The 17,177-nt window shown below is 48.4% G+C and overlaps 1 protein-coding gene across 1 annotated transcript in view; it reads right to left on the bottom strand.

The window, feature by feature from the left end:
- The window catches only part of LOC119967416 (protein downstream neighbor of Son-like), a 48,308-nt gene extending 32,229 nt beyond the window's left edge, over positions 1–16,079 (bottom strand). Inside the window, exon 1 of the mRNA XM_038799940.1 lies at positions 15,704–16,079. Within this exon, the coding sequence (XP_038655868.1) occupies positions 15,704–16,019 (316 nt within the window). The 5' untranslated portion in view covers positions 16,020–16,079. The remainder of the gene's footprint in view (positions 1–15,703) is intronic.
- Positions 16,080–17,177: the final 1,098 nt, after the last annotated feature.

Below are 17,177 nucleotides of genomic sequence, written 5' to 3'. Positions count from 1 at the left end.
ACCTATTGCAGCAGCTGATGGGGGCTAACTCCTTCCCGTGACTGCTGGAGCTGGATGGGACACACAGAGTGCAGGTGAGGCAGCCGCGACCGGGGGGGGGGGGGGGGGGGGAGTCCCCCTGGACCAGTGGTGGTCAGGTTTCACAGGTTCACGGATAAGGAGTATGTCCTTACGTGGGCAAAGAGCACAAGGAGCTGTAGATGGAACAACAATGTCCTGCACATCTACCTGGACCTGAGTCAGGAGATGGCCAGGCGACAAGCAGCCTTTAAACGAATTAAGGAGATTTTGTTCAAAAAGCACATGAAGTTCGGTCTGCTCTTCCCGGCGCGTCTTCCCGGCACCAGAGCCAGCATTACTACTTTGTGGACCCCGATGAGGCGATGGAGTTCGCAAAGGATCAGGGACTGGTGCCGAACTGAGGACCCACGGACTCAAGCCAGAGTCTGAGTATTATTGTTTACGTGACTTCTATTTTTCTTGGAATGACTTTCTATCCGGGGCCTCACGGTAGCATGGTGGTTAGCATCAATGCTTCACAGCTCCAGGGTCCCAGGTTCGATTCCCGGCTGGGTCACTGTCTGTGTGGAGTCTGCACGTCCTCCCCGTGTGTGCGTGGGTTTCCTCCGGGTGCTCCGGTTTCCTCCCACAGTCCAAAGATGTGCGGGTTAGGTGGATTGGCCATGCTAAATTGCCCGTAGTGTAAGGTTAATGGGGGGATTGTTGGGTTACGTGGGTTTAAGTAGGGTGATCATTGCTCGGCACAACATCGAGGGCTGAAGGGCCTGTTCTGTGCTGTACTGTTCTATGTTTTTGGTGCTTCACAGGTACTTTGTATTGTTTTCGCTGCCTGTGGTTACAATGGGCGAGGGGGGGGGGTGTTTTTTTCTTTCTGGAGCTTCCATCGTAACAGAAATTTGGCCAGGAAGCAAGGGGGGTTAAAGTTATTTGATGCAGGGGGGGTTACACGGGTACTGTGTTGCTGTGTTTTTCTTTTATTAATGCGCAGAAAGGGGCGATTGGTATTACTCAGCTGTGTACACAACTGGAATAGCATCACAGTTGGAGCGGTCTCGGCTCTTTGTTTGATTGCCCTTTTTTTGTTTGATCTTCCTTATCTCAGAGAGACTGCTCGAGCAGGACAGACCAGGGGAATTGGTGTGGATGGGGGGGGGGGGGGGGGGGATAACTCGGAGGAACAATGAGAGCCAGACAAGTGGGCGCCGGAGCGATGAGTCTCCGGGCTAGAGGAAGCTAGTCAAAGAAGTCAGGTTGGGGGTTTGCATACAGCCAGTGTATGGCACGGGTCCCCTCCAACCAGGCTGATCACCTTGAATGTTAGAGGATTAAACGGGCCAGTCAAGAGGGTGCGTGTGTTCACGCATTTGCGAACTCTAAAGACGGATGTAATTATGCTGCAGGAGACACATCTGAAAGTGACTGACCAGACCAGACGAAGGAAGGGCTGGATTAGCCAGATCTTCCACTCGGGCTTAGACTCTAAGTCCAGGGGGGTGGCAATCATGATCAATAAACGGATTCAATTTGAGGCAGAGGGCACAATTGCAGACGGAGGTGATAGATTTCTTATGGCTCATGGTAGGCTTGAGGAGGTGAGGGTAGTCCTGGTGAATGTATATGCTCCAAATTGGGACGATGCTGACTTCATTAAAAGGGTGCTAGGGAAAATCCCGGACTTAGATTCAGGCAAGCTGATCATGGGGGGGGGGGGGTAAAACCCATGGAGAGTCAGACGGCCAACAGGAAGGGAATATTTGCTCTACTCGCATGTTCACAAAGTATATTCTAGAATCAATTTCTTCATCATGAGCAGGGACTGTGTAGGCAGGGTAAAAGATACGAGCACTCGGCGATCACCATCTCGGATCATGCCCCACACTAGGTTGACCTGCAGGTCTGCAAAGGGAGTTACCAACGCCCGCAATGGAGGTTAGACGTAGGGTTGCCAGCGGATGAGGGGGTGTGCGAGAGATTGCGGAAGTGCATGCAGAACTACCTGCAGGTTAATGACACACAAGAAGTCTCAGCAGCGCCCCTGTGGGAGGCGCTGAAGGTGGTGGTAAGGGGCAAGCTGATTTCAATCCGAGCCCACAGAGATAGATCGGACAGAGCGGAAATGGACAGACTGGTCAAGGAGATTTAACGGACAGACAGGGAATACGCAGAGGCCCCGATGGAGGACCTACGTAGAGATAGACGGAGACTGCAGGCCGAGCTGGGAGTGCTGTCCACGAGAAGAGCCGTGGAACAACTTAGGAAGGCAAAGGTGGTGGTATATGAGCATGGGGAGAAAGCTAGTAGAATGCTTGCGCAGCAACTCAGGAGGAAGGAGGCCAGAGAAATAGGCAGGGTAGTGGACGGTATGGGGGACAGAGTGGAGGACCCGTCAGGACTGAACAAGGTGTTTTGGGAATTCTATAGCAAGTTCTATACATCGGAACCCCTTGAGGAGCCGGAGGAGATGAAGGGCTTCTTAGACGGACTGACCTACCCAAAAGTGTTTAGGGGGCTAGTAGATGGACTGGGGGCCCCGATTAGAGCTGAGGAAGTACTGGGGGGCTTGAACGCCATGCAGTCGGGTAAATCTCCAGGGCCGGATGGATACCCAGTGGTGTTCTACAAAAAGTTCTCGGAGACAGTGGGGCCGGTGCTGACTAGGGTATTTAACGAGGCGCGGGACAGAGGGATTCTACCTCCGACAATGTCACAGGCTACCATCTCGCTGATATTAAAACGGGATAAAGACCCGGAAACATGTGGGTCATACAGACCAATCTCCCTGATGAACATTGACGCCAAGCTTCTGGCTAAGGTTTTGGCGGTTAGAATTGAGGACTGTGTCCCGGAGGTGATCGGGGAAGACCAAACAGGGTTTGTTAAAGGCAGACAGCTGGTAGTCAACTTAAGAAGACTACTCAACGTGATCATGATGCCCCTGGAGGGCAGAGAGGTAGAGGCAGTGGTGGCAATGGACGCCGAGAAGGCCTTTGACTGGGTGGAGTGGGACTATTTGTGGGAGGTACTCGGACGGTCCGGGTTCTGTGAGGGCTTTGTCGATTGGGTCAGACTATTGTACCAGGCCCCAAAAGCGAGCATAAGGACGAATAGGACAACATCGGACTATTTTAGACTACACCGGGGTACCAGACAGGGATGTCCACTCTCTCCGTTGCTGTTCGCACTGGCTAAGAACCTCTGGCGATTGTCCTGAGAGCGGCGAGGGGTTGGAAGGGAATGATTAGGGGAGGGGTGGAACACAGGGTCTCGCTTTAGCAGATGACCTGCTCTTGTACGTATCGGACCCACTGGCCGGGATGGGTATACTGGGAATATTGAGAGAGTTTGGCCGGTTTTCAGGGTACAAACTGAACATGACTAAGAGCGAGATATTTGTAGTACAGGCGGGGGGCCAGGAGAATAGGTTGAAGGGGCTGCCAATTTGGTTGGTCAGAGAAAGTTTTCGATACTTGGGGATACAGGTGGCACGAGACTGGGGCAGGCTGCACAGGCTAAATTTGACTAGAGTGGTGGAACAAACTAAGAGCGAGTTTCGGAGATGGGATGCACTCCCGCTATCACTTGCGGGGAGAGTGCAGACGGTAAAGGTGACAATCCTCCCAAGATTCCTGTTTATTTTTCAGTGCCTCCCGATTTTCATCCCACGGTTCTTCTTCAAAAGGGTCAACAAGATTATTATGGGCTTTGTCTGGGCGGGAAAGTCCCTGCGGGTGAAGAAAGCGATGCTTGAGAGGAACCGTAGCGAGGGGGGGGCTGGCGCTGCCAAACCTTAGCAACTACTACTGGGCGGCCAACATAGCCATGGTAAGGAGTTGGATGGTGGGTACGGGGTCTATTTGGGGGCGAGTGGAGGCGGCTTTGTGCAGGGGCACCAGTTTGGCAGCCCTGGTCACGGCTCCCCTATCGCTCCCGCCGGCCTGGTACTCCATCAGCCCGGTAGTGGTGGCAGCCCTGCGGGTCTGGGGCCAGTGGAGGAAACATGTAGGGGAGGTGGGAGCATCAGTCTGGTCACCATTATGCGACAACCACCGATTCGCCCCCAGGAGCATGGCGGCGGGCGGGGGTGGGGAGGAACATAGAACATAGAACAGTACAGCACAGAACAGGCCCTTCGGCCCTCGATGTTGTGCCGAGCAATGATCACCCCACTTAAACCCACGTAACCTGTATACCCGTAACCCAACAATCCCCACATTAACCTTACACTATGGGCAATTTAGCATGGCCAATCCACCTAACCCGCACATCTTTGGACTGTGGGAGGAAACCGGAGCACCCGGAGGAAACCCACGCACACACAGGGAGGACGTGCAGACTCCACACAGACAGTGACCCAGCCGGGAATCGAACCTGGGACCCTGGAGCTGTGAAGCATTGATGCTAAACACCATGCTACCGTGAGGGGGATGGGCGATATGTTTTTGGGGGAGGGGGGGAGAGCTTCGCAAGCATGAGGGCCTTGGAGGAGAGATTCGGACTAGTAAGGGGGAATGACTTTAGGTACTTGCAAGCTCGTGACTTCATACGCGGACAGGTCCCATCCTTCCCACGCCTCCCACCAAATGGGATCCAGGATAGAGTATTTTCAGGGGCGAGGGGAAAGTCTTGGATATTTACCAAGAACTCATGAAAGGGGAGGCGTCCCAGACAGGGGAACTGAAGCTGAAGTGGGAGGAGGAGCTCGGCGAGGAGATGGAGGATGGGGTATGGGTGGAAGCCCTGAGTAGGGTAAATTCAATTGCAACATGTGCTAGGCTCAGCCTGATTCAGTTCAAGGTCGTCCACCGGGCCCACATGACGGTGGCCCGGATGAGCAAATTTTTTGGGGTGGAAGACAAGTGTGCTAGATGCGCGGGGGGACCAGCGAATCACGTCTACATATTTTGGGCATGTCCAAAACTTAGGAGATACTGGGAGGGATTTGCAGACGTCATTGCACATTACTGTACACTGTGATGTGGAGATGCCGGCGTTGGACTGGGGTGAGCACAGTAAGAAGTCTAACAACACCAGGTTAAAGTCCATTATATTAGGAGTATGTACACAGGTGAGTTCCTGGCATGCACTGGAAGGCGCTGCATCAGCACTATCATGACAATATACAACTAGCTGCTGTAATTCCAGGATTATAAATTTGGATGACACAGGTCCTGTGCATGCAATCATTCATCACTACTCAAAGATCTGGCATGATGCAGCTGCAAGATGGGCTCCAAGCTCATTCTTCAAAGGGTGAAACACCCAAATTGCAGGTAACATAATTTTCACAACACTTTCTATTGTAATGTATTTGGAAATACTCTGGAGTGTTTCAGGTGTTCTTTTGTGTAGGGTTACTGGAATTGCTGTAGAGTGTTGCAGACTCCACAAGGAGGACAGAGGAGTAGGGTACCTGATCACAAAAAGGTAGCGGGCAGCAATGGTAACGCTTTGGGGTCTGCAGGACGTCAAGCAAATAAGAGTAGAGGCTGTTGACAGGGCAAGCTCTGCATGATGCCCTCTGCTACCTTGGGCCCAGATTCCCCCAAGGACCTTGACAGTGATGGGAGGTTGTCTGGTGGGCCAAGCAATGCACCTAACATCTTGGTGTGCATATCCATCAGCCCTCTCCTGCTTGCTGTCCCATCAAGGTCCTCATCTGAATCCTCTGCAACAAAACCTATCTGTTGTTCCACTGTCCAATAAGCTGGAAAATAAACCTAGCAGCATCCCATTCATATCCAGATGACTTAACACATGCAAGGACAGCCCAATAGCCTCAATATTCAGTGCAACTATGCCAGAGGTGCTGTCACTGCTGGCCCCATAATGGTGAAAGCCACCTTCTCCATGTTGTTAAGGAGCTGCAGGCCTGCTTGTCCCTTGCTGGTTCTGCTCTGTTCCTTTTTAAATGTGTCCCACCTTCTCCTGCAAGAGAGAGGGCAAAAGGTCAGTGGTTGTGTAGCAATGGGTTCGGGTGAGGTGCCTGCTGACGCTGACTAGCTGGAGGTGTGTGAAGGTAACAAGAGGTGGGTGTGCAGCTGGCAGCATTTGTAGGTGGGTGAGGATGTGGATGTTGGGCACCATGCCAGGAAGTGGTGCATTTAGCATCTTAAGCATATTGTTGTAGTGGGTGGGAGAGGTCATGTGAACTTGCACTCATTGTACCTCTTGTGGTACTGCTGTCCTTGGGCCCAGACTCTGGGAGCTGACTTTCCTGGCCCACATTCTCTTGATTGTGATCACTGAGGGCCTCCTGGTCACCCTGAAGAGTGGTGGCATCTTTCCAGCTGCATCATTAATGCCTCCAACATCACGTGTCACCCCAAAACCATCTCTCTGCCCTGATGTTCACATTTGTGTGTTAAATTCCAGCAATTAGCTTCAGTGCAGATTCCCATTAGGATACATTGCCTGCCCTGAAGATAAGCAGCTAAGCTGCATCACAGGATTTGTGAACACAGCTACTTGGCTCGCCTGCTACATTAGAAGCCAGCAGAGTTTAAGAGGAAGGAAGGAATGCGGGACTCCCTTTGGCCAGTTACTGTGACCATGCAGCTGAGGTGGGTACACAAGTTTGCATATTGCCCACCTGAATCCAAATGAACTCGGGCAGAGTGCGAATTGCCGCCCTGTGCCCAAAACACAGTAAACTAATTGTTAGCCCAAAATCTGTACACAGAATCTGAAACTTAGATGAACACATTTGCATACATGACTTTGTAGCTACATATATATATTGATTTTTTTTTTGCAATAAGAATTAAAATACTTAGACTGAAGAAAAATGAAAGAAAAATACTCATTGGACTACTTTTTGTTCACACAGTCAGAAAAAAAATTCAAGTTTTCAATAGGAAATTACACGCAACAAAATCTTTTCTCACTGCTTTTTGCATCAATTTGTGTGCAACGTCAAAAGCTTAAAATACTAAAAGAGGCATTCCAGACAGCTTGGTTGGAAAGAAACCATCCAATGTGGAACTGGGTCTAGGGTCATTTACTGGTTTGAACTTGGGCTGGAAATCTTGGGCTGGAAATAATGGAGATGCCAATAGCATGTGTGGGTTAGAGTGGGGCAAGTCAACCAGAATTTGAGCTCCTCAATGTCCTGAATATTATGTTGAAGCTCCTGCAGTAAAGTGCTTGTGTGAGTATGTGTGGGCAAGGAGTGAATTTGAGTGTGCTTTCTTTGTCAAACATATACTCAATGCCACTTGTGGTAGGACAGGAAAATAAGCTAATATAGGACAAAAACATAAACATAAAATATGTCTTCATAAATGCATGTTAATCCGTTTTATAGTTTGATGTTATTGAGATTTGATTGTAACTGAGAGAATTCATTCAGAACTAACTGGCCTCAGTCATGCATGTGAAACTGTAGCAGGAAGATGGGTAATGTTTCACTCTACAAGGTGGTGTGTTTTTTTGCAAAGCCAGAAATATGACCACACTCTCAATGGTGTCTTACTTATAATTATGGGCAGAAATTTTTCATTTTTGACCAAGTGTCAACTCAGGTAGGAAAAGGAGGGCACTGCACCAGCCCGCTTCACCAAAAGATCATTTTAAAAAGGTGCCCTGATCGAAAAACAATAAAAATTAAAAAGAGGATCCTTCCCACAGACACAGACCCCCACCCCCCTGAACTATCCCAACTGAAGCACTACCCCAGCAGTATCAGGGGGCAGTATCAGGGTACTGCCTGACAGCCTGGGCACGCCCAACTCTCTGTACAATAGTCAATGGATTTGAAATGTTAACTGTGTTTCTCTCCACACAGATGCTGCCGGACCTGCTGAATTTATCCAGCATTTTCTGTTTTTATTTTAGTTAAGATGCTGGCTTTGATACCATTTCCTCCTGGCTTGCAAATAATTAGCAATTTGTTAGCTGTCTCTGAAATTGACAAGTATTTTACATCCATTCTTTTGAAAGAGCTTTGATCTCTTTCCGGGTGGGTACGGCCAGAATTAAAGTGAGAGACTGGCACTAAAACAAGACCACATGACTTTTGCAAACAGCTTACTGCACAGGCAGTCAGTCTGAAAAAGGCAGGCTCAGGAAAAGACAGAGGATGGAAGGAAAAATACACTCTTCTGTGAACCATAGGAATGAATGCTGAAGATCAAATAAAATAGTCAGTTGAAGTTGACTATTGGGGTGTTCATCAATGCAAATATAACTTTTACGAATTCATCATAACTGTTGCTCATTGTGTTTAGTTTATTATGCAATTATTCAATAAAGCAGATTAGTGGTCTATATTGCATCAGGTCACAAACTATTTGCTTCGTTTGGACAGATTGAAAAGATCATGTGGCCAGACAAGTATCCAAACTAAAGGATGGAACGATTACATTCCAGGTTATATTACTTACAAGTAGGTAAAGCTGTAATGTAAATCAACTCTCTTTAAAGCAGCAACGGAGGCCACTGAACCTTCTAAAAAGTATACATTGGCAGATAACAGGCTGACATAGGTCAAATCTGAAACATCCTAAACTTGGAAGAAGAAAAATTCCATGTTTGTACAGGTACATGCCTTTCTGGGTCAGATATAATCTGGATGAGATTCACACTGTGTTCATCCAGCAATGTACTCCAGCAGTATCAATATGCTTACAGCAATGCTTTTATTGCACTAGCATGACTTTTTCATGTCATATAGTCAATATTGTTCCAACCTTTGAATAACGTGGCTCTAGTTTTTTTTCCAATATTTGCAGTTTAATGCTATGAAACTGGGCTGATACTCTTCAAACTGACTTTAACACCATCACATCTAGAAGAGATAATCTCTATTCATTATATTGCCATTCAATTCTAGCTCTCTTAGGTGAAAGAACAATGTTCACCACACCTAGTTCACTGATCACAAGCTCTTTGTCCTTTACTATCCCTTTCTAGTTTCCTCGCCAAATTTAGGTAACAAATTTACATTTAGTAGGTAGGCTTTAATTTTAAACATATCGCGCCGGTCGGGGGCCATTGGCAGCGGCCCCGGCAGTTCTCTGGGCCCCGATGGGCCGAGCGGCCGTCGGTTTCTGGCCAGTCCCGCCGGCGTGGATTGGACAGGGACCCATACGGCGGGATCTGGCTGGTAGGCGGCTGGTGAGGTCCTCGGGGGAACGCGGCGGGATCCGGCCCCGGGGTGGCCTGGCCCGCGGTCGGGGCCCACCGATCTGCGGGCGGGCCTGTGCCATGGGGGCACTCCTTCCGCGCCGGCCTCTGTTGGGCTCCGCCATGGCTGGTGCGGAGAAGACACCTCCCCTGCGCATGTGCTAGAATACGCCGGCCGGTCTGCGCATGCGCTAACACTTGCCGGCCCTTCGGAGCCAGTTGGCACGGCACCAAGCCCTCCGCCGCCAGCCTCGCCCCCGGAAGTGCGGAGAAATCCGCAACTTCAGGTCGGCCCGACGCCGGAGTGGTTCGCACCTCTTTTTACGCCAGCGTCGGGCCATCGCGTGGATTTGGGAGAATCCCGCTTATTATTATTATAAGTTTTGCGTCTGCCTTAGATATTCTACGGCAGTACCCGACATGCTGATTAGCAGTCTGAACATCTGATTTATGGAGTGTGGCAATTCTAAACAATGGGCACGATCAAATGGCGACGATGCACCTGAAAAGCAGTTTGCTGCAGCGCAACGTGGCTGATAGAAGCCGGGAGACCCTGGGATCTACCCGGCTCGCAACACCTCACGAGATGTAATGCGATCTCGCGGGTTGTTGCAATATGAATCTCGCCCATTATGGGCACAATCACTTTTTTTGAAATCTGCATATTCGAGTGAGACAGCTAGACTCAGTGTAATATGCAGTTTCCCATAGCACCTGAGGCGTTGGGATCTATCATCTTTGCATCGGAAACGTCAGGTGGACGCCATTCAGTACTGTTCTCCACAAACTGGGACCAGATGGAACGGCATTCGTGGGGGTCTCCCAGGGGATTGGAGGCCCCCAGGTACATGCCCTTTGCGCTGGGTGGTACCATGGCACTGCTGGTGCCATCTGGGTACTGTGGCACTGCCAGCTGGTAGGGGCACAGCTAGGGTGTCAAGCTGGCATTTTGGGTGGAGTGATCGGGCGGGGGTGCTTTGCGTATGTATTGGGAGGGGGGTGCAGAGGGGCCCCGGGACACCTTAATAGTGAGTTGGGGGAGGGGGGGTCTGAGGTCGCGTCGGGGCCCGAGAGATTGGCGGCGAAATCGTGATCGGCGCTGGGGCGGAGAATAGGCATCAACATCAAAATCCGGTGCGACGTTGCTCCCGCGATTCTCCGGTCCCCGCAGAATCAACATAAAGTGTACGGTCTACGCAGCGCGGGTAAGGGGCCATTGACAAGAGGCGCCCGCGGTGATTTTTTTAGTGTAACTGGCCGAGTTCCCAATGGCATGGGTCTCTCATTGTCCCACCCGTCGGGAACTCGGCATGACGGCTGCAGACTCAGTCCTCGGCCACCCTGGTGGGGGGGTATCCTTCATGGGGGGGGGGGGGGGGCCTCACAGATGGCCAAGCTATCGATTGGGGGTCACCGAATCGCAGGCACGTGCGATCTCGGGGGGACCTATCTTTTTGGTGGCGGTGTGGGTCCGCCATGTCGCGTGGGGCGGTCAATGCAGGCCGCCATCGTGCGCATGCGCGGATCCCTGACCGGAAGTGCAGGGCTCCGTATTGGCCGCCGGAGCTGCGAGGAGCACCAAGTAGGAGAATCACTGGACTTTCCGAAGGAAAAAGATTTGCCCGCGTTTTCACGCTGGAATGGGGGCATAGCCCCATTATTGGAGAATCCCAACCTGGAGCTCCTCAGTGCACAAAGCGGGGCTGTGCGCTGCCTCGGCTTAGGTCCTCTATCTAACACGGTATCCATGTTTGATACAGTAATGTTGTTTCTCAGCGCTACATGCGCCAGGAAATACATGGCTAAACGCGCTCACTATGGGACTTTGTTCCATTTACTTAAATTGCACCCAATATCTTTAGTAATATAGTGTAATTCAGGAGTGCAGCAACGTGACCTTCAAGCAATCTGATCAGTCTTTTGCAAGTGCCTTTATGCACTTTTCCAATCTTCGCAAAGGTGGACGGAGGGACTTTATCCCAACAAGATAAAATTTGGCAGCACGGTAGCATGGTGGTTAGCATCAATGCTTCACAGCTCCAGGGTCCCAGGTTCGATTCCCGGCTGGGTCACTGTCTGTGGGGAGTCTGCACATCCTCCCAGTGTGTGCGTGGGTTTCCTCCGGGTGCTCCGGTTTCCTCCCACAGTCCAAAGATGTGCGGGTTAGGTGGATTGGCCAGGCTAAATTGCCCTTAGTGTCTTAAAAATAATGTTAATGGGGGTTGTTGGGTTACTGGTATAGGGTGGATACGTGGGCTTGAGTAGGGTGATCATTGCTCGGCACAACATTGAGGGCCGAAGGGCCTGTTCTGTGCTGTACTGTTCTAAAAAAAAAGGACAGGGTTTGAATGGTTAAGCTGTTTCATTTTAGACAGTTAATGAATGTACAGAGTAACAGATATAATCAAGTCTTACCTTGATTCAATTAATTACACAACTTTCAAGACAAGTCGCACTATCTCTATTAGGTTTGCTTAATCTTTCCCTTGTCAACCTTCTCATCCTGTCCAGTTCCAGGTTTGAGAAGAGCAAGTTTCCCTTGCTCCATCAGGCCAAATCTAGCTGGCTGACTCACTGTTCCTCTGTCCCCAGCCTGTGAGAAGGCAATCCCTATGACCTTATTCCCCATTCAATGATTTATAAGTAAAACCAGCTACCTCGCCTCTCAATTTTGCTGTTCCCAGAACAACTGCAAAATACAATCAATAAATTGTTGGACTCCTTTTGGCAGCATGTATAATTGAAATTTTGATTCCTGATGAATTTTAATTATCTTGTTTATCTATTGAAATCATATCATTGCATACAAAGCTATATGGAACAAAGTAAACAATTCAGCTCATTCTATCTTTTACAAAAGGAATCAATGGTGGAATCTCTTAAACTCTACAAATTTAAGGAAGTGAACTCAACTTTAATTTTCAGAAAAGATAAAACTGTGATTTTATTTTCCCTGAACCCTCAAGCATAATTCTAAAATATTTATTTGAAATTAATAATTTTCAATTGTAATTGAATTTCATAGTGGGAAGTACTGCACTTAACTGCCAGGCATTCAGTGTACAGAGTAGGAGACCTTCTGTTACAATGCCATAGGTGCCACTGTGCTCCGTATGTGAATTTGTTCAAACTGGTTCATAGACATTTATGTGGAATCTCTACCCTTTTAAAATTCATTCAAGGAACGTGTGCATTGCTGACATTGCCCGCATATATTGCCCATCCATGACTGGCCTTGAGAAGATCAACCGGAGGTTATCCGCTGGAAAATATGGGACAAAAAAAGATCGGACAGGCTGGATCGTATTCAGTGGAATTTGGAAGATTGAGAAATGATCTCATTGAAAGACACAAGATCCTGAGGAGACTTGGCAGGGTGAATTCTGATTGGATATTTCCTAGACTAGGACACACAGTTTAAAAATAAGGGGTCTCATTTAATACGATGATGAGAAGAAATATTTTCTTTCAGAAAGTTGTGAATCTTTGGATTCGCTTATTGTCACAAGTAGGCTTCAATGAAGTTACTGTGAAAAGCCCCTAGTCGCCACATTCCGGCGCCTGTTCGGGGAGGCTGTTACGGGAATCGAACCGTGCTGCTGGCCTGCTTTCAAAGCCAGCGATTTAGCCCTGTGCTAAACAGCCCAGAATGTTGAGTTGAGGCCACAATCAGGTCAGCTTTGGTCTTATTGAATGGCGGAGCAGGCTTGAGGGGCCAAATGGCCTACACCTGCTCCAAATTTGCACGTTCATATATTTGAACGGTGGTAGTGAGCAACCTTCTTGAACCTCAGCTGACCATGTGGTGGCAGAACACCCACAATTCTATCAAGGAGCGAGTATCAAGATTTAAATCCAACAACGTTGAAGGAACCCTGATATGGTTCCAAGCCAGAATGGTGAGTGACTTGGAGGGGAACTTGCAACTGGTGATGTTCTCACGTTCTACGGTCCTTTTCCTTCGAGGTGGTAGAGGTTGCAGGTTTAAAAGGTAAATTCAAAGGAGCCAAGATGAGTCGCTCTAGTTTATGTTGTAGATGTTCCACATTACTGTCACTGTGCATCGCTGGTGGAGGGAGTGAATGCTGAAGGTGGTGGATGGGGTGCCAAAAAAGGTAGGCTGCATTGTGCTGAATGATGTTGAGCTTTTCCAGCTCTACTTGGCTCACGGCCCAGTTTGATCTGCAGCTCCAGTCTTCAGTACTATTGCCAGAATGTTGACAGGGTCCACAGTCTTTCAGTATCCAGTGCCTTCAGCCATTTCTTGGTATCATGTGAAGGTGAATCAATTGTCTGAAGACTGGTGTCGGTGATAATGGGGATCTCAAGAGGCACATGGCATTTCTAGATGAAGGCGATTGTTTCAGGCTCAACTTTTGTACTTGTTTCAGGCTTAACTTTTCTACTCAAGTGGTGGCTGTGCCATCATTCAGGATGATGTTAATAGACCCTTCTCCTCTGTTAAGCTATTTATTTTCCACCAACATCTATGACCAGCTATGACAGGCCTTCAGAGCTTTGTCTTCACTAAGACTGTATGGTAATCACTCCTACCAATACTGTTATGGGCCGATGCATCAGCAACCGATATATTGTTGAGGATATGGTCAATAAGTTTTTTTTGCTCTTGTTGGTTATCTCTTCAGGCTTGGTCAGTTGTGAAGTCCCCACAACCAGAGTATTTTCTGTGCCCTTCATTGCTTCTCCCAAATAAAGGGGAGCACTGATTCATCAGTTGAGGGAGGACAACAGGTAGTAATCGTCAGGAGGTTTCTTTGTCCATTTCTGACTGGTACTTTAGCACTTCATGGCGTCATAGTCAATGTTGCAGACTCCCAACTGTGCACCACAATGCCATATCTTGTGGGTTTGTCCTGCTGTGGGACAGGATGCAAGAGTCTGGAACATTGGCTACAAGGTATGATTTTGTCAAGCTATTGTCCCTGAGCCAACTCTCCCAATTTTGGCACAAGTGCCTGAATATTAGTGAAAAGAATTTTGCATCAACTGGGATAAGAGTACCGTTGTTGCGTCTGAATCCTCTACGGAAATTGATGCCATATTATTCCTTCAGGTTTAGTCTTATATGTGGCTTTTGTTGTCATTTTTATACACCAGTTAGACTTGCTAGGCCATTTCAGAGGGCAGTTAAGAATTAAGCACATTTTTGTGGGTCAGGGATAATGTATGGCAGGCTGGATAGGGATGGCAGATTTCCTTGCCTAACACACATTAGTGAACTAAGTGTTTTTTTTTACAACATTTAATCGTTTCATTGTCGTTATTACTGATCTTAAGTTTTATTCCACATTGTTATTTAATTAACTGAATTGAAATTCTGCAGATACAGTGATGGCAGTTGAACCTATAATCACAGATCACTTGTTTAGGTCTCTGAATTACCATGTTTGTAACATAGCCACATAAAATCCCAACCTCATTTTCTGATCAATCCTAACTGAATACAATTAATCAAAGTTTGACTTTTCCTGAATTAATGTTTTACTGCTCGTCAAAAAGAGGGAACAATAAAAGCAGAGGACATAATCCTAGAAAACAACCTTGCAATTCAGCCAGTGTGAACACTTATGACTGGCATCTGGTAGAAGCACCCAGAACCGTACAAGAATCAGAGAGACAGATTGATGCAAAAGGCACAACGAATCAGATGTGAATAAAATATTGTGGTTGTTGCTCGTGTAAAATGGCAATAGCATTGAGCTCTGCTGAACTCGGTAAGTTTTGGGTAACTCACGGATAGCAGACCTCACAAATAGATCTGTCACAATACAACATATGCTGCCACTGAAGTAATACCTATTTCCCATTTTAAAACCCGCCTTACAATCTTCATTAAATAACTCAGGCAGTGCGTTTCAAAGCACTGTGCCACTAAATGGCAGAATCTGCAACCCAGCTTAAGTGTCCTCGGGGAAATTTCTGACAAGGGGGAGAGGGGGGAATCTATTTTCTTCTTTTTTGCTTTTGATGCCTCTCATTTCTGAGATTGCTTGCCTGACCTACAAAGAGGGGTCAAGAAGGACAAGTGTCCCGGGATAGTGGTCACACGCACACACACACCAGCTCCATGTTCAAGTGTCAATGGAACACACCGCTTTCCTGTTTTCTTAGCGGGCGAATGGCGTGATGGAGGAAGCTAAAAATAATCAGCTCTATCCCAGACCCCTTGGAGAAACATAACATCACCTCAAAATACGCAATTAAGAAAAAAACTGATGGGAGTATATAACAGTTGCACCGCTGAAGAGTTCGGCTCACAGCACATTGTAAACAACACATTGCAGCTCAATTGGAAATCTCCATATCCCTGCAACGATCGTTGTTACAAGAGAGGGCCAAGTATTTATTATCATTGCGTCTGGAAACCCGGCTCAAAAATTAATCGAATTTTCAATGTTTGCCACATTTTTTAGTCGCTGATCTCAAGGACGGGGGGGGGGGGGGAGAAACTTTAGACTGGACCCCCCCCCCCCCCCCCCTCCCCGGGAAGGGGGGGGGGGGGGTGCACCCATTGCTGCGGAGTGGAGGAATACTGTACCCGGGCTGCTGGTGTCCCTGGCACCCAGCAGCAGCATCCTGGCCTGCTCCTTCCTGCGGGACCTCTCGACCTTCACGGGGAAGACGATGGGCACATTGTTCATGTAGGTCTTCTTGCCCCCCGCGAAGTGGGCGTCGCAGACTTTGTGGTGGGTTTTGGGCTGCCACACGCTGAATTTCCTCTCGTCCAGGCGGGAGAGGTTCCTGATCCAAACGCCTCGCAGCGCCTCGTCCTTGGGGAAGACGTGAAAGGAGAGCTCCTTGTTCTTGAGGGTGTTGTTGAAGCAGCCCGGCACACAGCAGTACGTGCCCACCATGGTCACCGGGAACTGGCCTGGGGAAAGGAGGAGGGGGGGAGGGAACTCACATCCCAACCTGCACCGCGGCAACACAGATCGGAGCATGCGCAGTGCCCCCCCTCCCCGCCTGCACGGCCAGAGCATCATGGGAGTTGTAGTTTCTATTCCCTTAGAGAATCCCAACCGGGCAGAGCGAGGACGTTCGGCCCATCGAGTCTCTGCACCGACCCTCTGAAAGAGCACTTCACCCAGGCTCACTCCGCCGCCCTCTCCCCGTTACCCCACCTAATTGGCCCATCTTTGTACAAATAAGGGGAAATTTGAGCATGGCCAATCCAACCTGCACATCTTTGGACTGTGGGAGGAAACCGGAGCACCCGGAGGAAACCCACGCACACACAGAGAGAACGTGCAGACTCTGCACAGACAGTGACCCAAGGTCCCCCCCTGAAGATCAACTTCCATTTGTCCTACCCAATCTCTTGGTTTAAAAAAAATCAAATCAAATCTCAAATTTGAGAGATCTGCTGAAATTCACTTTAACCTTCAGGGATGAAAATGAAAAAGGTGTAAATTGTAGAAAACTGGATGGGTCATGAACATGCAGGGAGGTTAATATTTGTCTGAGGCGCTTCATTAGAAATTAACTTTCTCTCAAATGTTAATTAACTGATTTAATTTCCCACAATTCTGTGTTTACTTATAATCTCCACAGGTTCGGGGATAATGCAACTTATATTTAAATAGCGCCTATTAGAAATAAAACTCTCAAGATGTTTCAAAACAAAATATTAGGTCAGATGATGATAAGTTTGGTCACAGAGTTTTAAGGAGTGTCTCAACAGGATAACATGGTCATGAGGCAGAGAAGTATGGGGAAGGAGTTCCGGAGCAGAGAGTAACTGAATAATAATAATCTTTATTGTCACAAATAGGCTTACGTTAATACTGCAATGCAGTTATTATAAAAAGCCCCTAATCGCCGCATTCCGACACCTGCACGGGTACACAGAAGGAGAATTCAGAATGTCCAATTCACCTAACAAGTATGTTTTTCGGGACTTGTGGGAGAAAACCGGAGCACCCGGAGGAAACCCACGCAGACACAGGGAGAACGTGCAGACTCCGCACAGATAGCGACCCAAGTCGGGAATCAAACCTGGGACACTGTGCTGT

This window comes from Scyliorhinus canicula, chromosome 6 (genome assembly GCF_902713615.1).
Source record: "Scyliorhinus canicula chromosome 6, sScyCan1.1, whole genome shotgun sequence".
Taxonomy (NCBI): domain Eukaryota; kingdom Metazoa; phylum Chordata; class Chondrichthyes; order Carcharhiniformes; family Scyliorhinidae; genus Scyliorhinus; species Scyliorhinus canicula.
This window is presented reverse-complemented; position numbering and strand designations above follow the sequence as displayed.